A 4,781-nucleotide genomic window follows, 5' to 3' on the forward strand; every position below is an offset into this window, starting at 1 on the left:
ACGAGGCCGGTGAAGGGTCAAAGGTCAAAGGTCAGCAGAAACAAACAGCGCTTTAAACTCTTTAAAGGAGAAAATCATCGGAAAGTTCTCCTTTTACTTTTTTAAATATTTATCCATCGTTTATAATATAGGAAATATAAATATATTCATCATTGGTGTAAGAAAGAAACAGCTCATAATTAATCTAATATCCATTTTATATTCATGTGGAAACATCTGGATTTGTTCTAGTTTATCACCAACACTACATTTTACTAAATTACACCTGAACGCATCACTTATTTTTAAGTATTTCTTGACTTTTTATGATGTTTTTATGTTGATGGAAGGGGCGGAGTCTGTTCCAACCAATCAGCACGCCTGATGTTTCACTCTAACGCGTCGGTCCGTCCCTCAACGTCTGACTTCCTGTCTGTCGTCCGTCGGTTCCCCCCGAAGACGTCGTATATAAATAATAATAAATAGTAATCAAATGAACGTCATTTAGATGAGTCTTTGAACGCAGCGTCGTGGTTTCTGCTGACCGTCTTCCTGCCGCACGACGTAATAAACAACATGGCAGCCGTCGACCAGGAAGCAGCGACGGCGAGCGGCCGCACAGGTCAACCCTCTACCAATCATGTCATGATCTGGTGGGTCTGGTGGGTCTACTGGGTCTGGTGGGTCTGGTGGGTCTGGTGGGTCTACTGGGTCTGGTGGGTCTGGTGGGTCTACTGGGTCTGGTGGGTCTGGTGGGTCTACTGGGTCTACTGGGTCTGGTGGGTCTGGTGGGTCTACTGGGTCTGGTGGGTCTGGTGGGTCTGGTGGGTCTACTGGGTCTGGTGGGTCTGGTGGGTCTGGTGGGTCTACTGGGTCTGGTGGGTCTAGTGGGTCTACTGGGTCTACTGGGTCTGGTGGGTCTACTGGGTCTGGTGGGTCTGGTGGGTCTACTGGGTCTGGTGGGTCTGGTGGGTCTAGTGGGTCTACTGGGTCTACTGGGTCTGGTGGGTCTACTGGGTCTGGTGGGTCTGGTGGGTCTACTGGGTCTGGTGGGTCTGGTGGGTCTACTGGGTCTGGTGGGTCTAGTGGGTCTGGTGATCTAGTGGGTCTGGTGATCTAGTGGGTCTGGTGATCTAGTGGGTCTGGTGATCTAGTGGGTCTGGTCTGGTAGATCGGCTCTCGCTGCTTCCTGGCGTCGCGCTCACAAACACAGATGAGAGGTGAGTCGATGCGTTCGGGGAACGTGGATTTTATCAAATGGATGACACAGATTGTTCCGTCGGCTCGGAGGACTAATCGATATGAAACACGGGGAACGTGGAGAACATCTGAGAATGAAACACGGGGAACGTGGAGAACATCTGAGAATGAAACACGGGGAACGTGGAGAACATCTGAGAATGAAACACGGGGAACGTGGAGAACATCTGAGAATGAAACACGGGGAACGGGGAGAATATCTGGAGGAGATTACCGTTAACTGAAGAGGACGAGCACGAGAGACAGAGAGAGACAGTTAAACAGGCTTCAAGCTACAAAGACTCAAACACACAACCTGCAGCGTTCTCACACACCGCGGGTCCTTTGTTCACGTCTCACCTCCTACGTCCTGTCTCCTACGTCCTGTCTCCTACGTCCTGTCTCCTACGTCCTGCCGTCATCACCTGTCCTTTCTTCATCTCCTACGTCCTGTCTCCTACGTCCTGCCGTCATCAACTACGTCCTGTCTCCTACATCCTTTCTTCATCACCTTCGTCCAGTCTTCTAGATCCTGATGTCCTGTCTCAACCATCCGGTTGTTGTCTCCTACGTTCTGTCTCCTCCATCCTGTCTCCTACGTTCTGTCTCCTCCATCCTGTCTCCTACGTTCTGTCTCCTCCATCCTGTCTCCTACATCCTGTCTCCTACGTTCTGTCTCCTCCATCCTGTCTCCTACATCCTGTCTACTACATCCTGTCTCCTCCATCCTGCCGTCTCCTACGTCCTGTCTCCTCCATCCTGTCTCCTACATCCTGTCGTCTCCTACGTTGTCTCCTCCATCCTGTTGTCTCCTATGTTCTGTCTCCTCCATCCTGTCTCCTACGTCCTGTCGTCTCCTACGTCCTGTTTCCTCCATCCTGTCGTCTCCTACGTCCTGTTTCCTCCACCCTGTCGTCTCCTACGTCCTGTTTCCTCCATCCTGTCGTCTCCTACGTCCTGTCTCCTCCATCCTGTCGTCTCCTACGTCCTGTCTCCTCCATCCTGTCGTCTCCTACGTCCTGTCTCCTCCATCCTGTCGTCTCCTACGTCCTGTCTCCTCCATCCTGTCGTCTCCTACATCCTGTCGTCTCCTACGTCCTGTCTCCTCCATCCTGTCTCCTACGTCCTGTCGTCTCCTACGTCCTGTTTCCTCCATCCTGTCGTCTCCTACGTCCTGTTTCCTCCATCCTGTCGTCTCCTACGTCCTGTCTCCTCCATCCTGTCTCCTACGTCCTGTCGTCTCCTACGTCCTGTCTCCTCCATCCTGTTGTCTCCTACATTCTGTCTCCTCCATCCTGTTGTCTCCTATGTTCTGTCTCCTCCATCCTGTCTCCTACGTCCTGTCGACTCCTACGTCCTGTTTCCTCCATCCTGTCGTCTCCTACGTCCTGTCTCCTCCATCCTGTCGTCTCCTACGTCCTGTCTCCTCCATCCTGTCGTCTCCTACATCCTGTCGTCTCCTACGTCCTGTCTCCTCCATCCTGTCTCCTACGTCCTGTCGTCTCCTACGTCCTGTTTCCTCCATCCTGTCGTCTCCTACGTCCTGTTTCCTCCATCCTGTCGTCTCCTACGTCCTGTCTCCTCCATCCTGTCTCCTACGTCCTGTCGTCTCCTACGTCCTGTCTCCTCCATCCTGTTGTCTCCTACATTCTGTCTCCTCCATTCTGTTGTCTCCTATGTTCTGTCTCCTCCATCCTGTCTCCTACGTCCTGTCGACTCCTACGTCCTGTTTCCTCCATCCTGTCGTCTCCTACGTCCTGTCTCCTCCATCCTGTTGTCTCCTACATTCTGTCTCCTCCATCCTGTTGTCTCCTATGTTCTGTCTCCTCCATCCTGTCTCCTACGTCCTGTCGTCTCCTACGTCCTGTTTCCTCCACCCTGTCGTCTCCTACGTCCTGTTTCCTACGCTCTGTCTCCTACGTCCTGTCTGATCAGGAGGAGGACCCAGGTGATGCCTCCTCTGGGCTCAGGAGGTTTCCCACCTGTAAGTTGTGTTTCGGGTGAACCTGAGAAGTCATCCGGCCCAAGCGAGGTGCTAAAGGCTCTCAGAGCGTTTCAGCGCTTCATAAAAACTAAAACCACGCGGAGGATGAACTACTAACTTCAGAGGTCGTCTAGCTGAGAGAACACAAACAATCTCACATGTCTCAGCAAGGTGGAAAATACCTGGAGAGTGAAATATATTAATAAAAAGCTTTCTCACCTTTCTCCAGAATGTCCTCAGCTCCTTCCTCCCACTGATCTTCCTCATCCTCGTACTCGTCGTCCACGTCTAGATGGAGTCCACAGAAACAAGACGGAGGGTTAAGAGCGACGCCTGCGATTAGCCGCCAGGTAAAACCGCAAAGGAGTCGACTCGCGTACCGGCTTCGTCCAGGATGAACCCGCCGTGCCTCGGCTTCTTCCTGGGACGGTCATCGTCGTCCTCCTCTTCCTCCTCGTCGTACTCCTCCTCCTCCAGGTCCTCCCCCTCCTCCTCGGCTACCTTGTCGCTGCCCACCGGGCTGCCCGTCTCCTCCTGAGGCCGCAAACCAAGCCGTGAGAAACAAAGGACCGCTGCTCGTACCGCACGGTAAACACGTTCCTCCAGTAGCACTATTACAGCTATTACATATTCCATCATCGTTATTACTCATTAATGTGACAGCAGGATCTTACTGTTGTGGTTTGTTCAGCTCATTGTGAACTATTAACTCATAATTATTATATATTAGGCTGCTGATTGGGTTTCTTCTTGAATCAATATTTTAATATATAGTGAAAATTGTTAGAAATTCATCAAAAGACTCTTCAGTGAAAAACCTCAACATTATTGCTATTGTATTAGCATCATAACTGTTCTATTATTATTCCTAATATATTAACATCGTTCCTAATATATTATTATTACTACATCTGGACACAAATGCTTCAACCATCAACAAAGTTTTACGTTCATTTTCTGTCAATAAATGTACATTAAATACATAAAGTAGAAAGTGACATGAGGAGAAGTACAAGTACCTCAGATGTGTACTTCCCATTCCAGCAACACAAACACACACTACACACTACCATACGTGTGTTATGTTTTCACACTTTATCCCACTTTAACCTCGTAGCATCTCACTGTTTACTGTTAGCATCGCCTAGCTTAGCGGCTAGCTCACCTCGTTGCCCTCCTCGGCCTCCCCGTCGCTGCTGCGCTCACTCGGGTTGTCGGAGAAGTCGCTGTCCTCGCTGTCGGACATCGTGGAGCTCCGGACAGAACAAACAAACAAACACTTAAATTATTTACGCTTTAAAAGTTTGAATTAAAAATCAAAACATGGCGAAGCAGCTAGCGGCTAAGCTAGCAGCATCACAACAATCAGAGCGGCTTAGCACGGCATGCTAACGGCGTAGACACTGGCCTGCGGGCCGACGCGCTCCCCGCTGGTCGCTCACCCGTTTCAAGTCCCGCTGCGGTTCTTCAGCCCGTTAGTTGAGGAATAAAAGAGAAACCGGCTCGTTCCGATCAGTCCGGCGCTCCTCGCGTCTTCTTGGAGAAACGAGATTTCGGAAAACCCGCGTGAACTCTCGCG

General features: G+C 50.6%; 1 protein-coding gene across 1 annotated transcript in view; it reads right to left on the reverse strand.

The window, feature by feature from the left end:
• Window positions 1–4,781, reverse strand: part of supt5h (SPT5 homolog, DSIF elongation factor subunit) — a 22,613-nt gene extending 17,832 nt beyond the window's left edge. Inside the window, exons 1-4 of the mRNA XM_034548057.1 lie at window positions 4,645–4,781; window positions 4,368–4,455; window positions 3,583–3,736; window positions 3,422–3,490 (exon numbers count right to left, since the gene is read on the reverse strand). Of these exons, the coding sequence (XP_034403948.1) occupies window positions 3,422–3,490; window positions 3,583–3,736; window positions 4,368–4,448 (304 nt within the window). The 5' untranslated portion in view covers window positions 4,449–4,455; window positions 4,645–4,781. The remainder of the gene's footprint in view (window positions 1–3,421; window positions 3,491–3,582; window positions 3,737–4,367; window positions 4,456–4,644) is intronic.

The sequence above is a fragment of the Cyclopterus lumpus genome, chromosome 13 (genome assembly GCF_009769545.1).
Source record: "Cyclopterus lumpus isolate fCycLum1 chromosome 13, fCycLum1.pri, whole genome shotgun sequence".
NCBI lineage: Eukaryota > Metazoa > Chordata > Actinopteri > Perciformes > Cyclopteridae > Cyclopterus > Cyclopterus lumpus.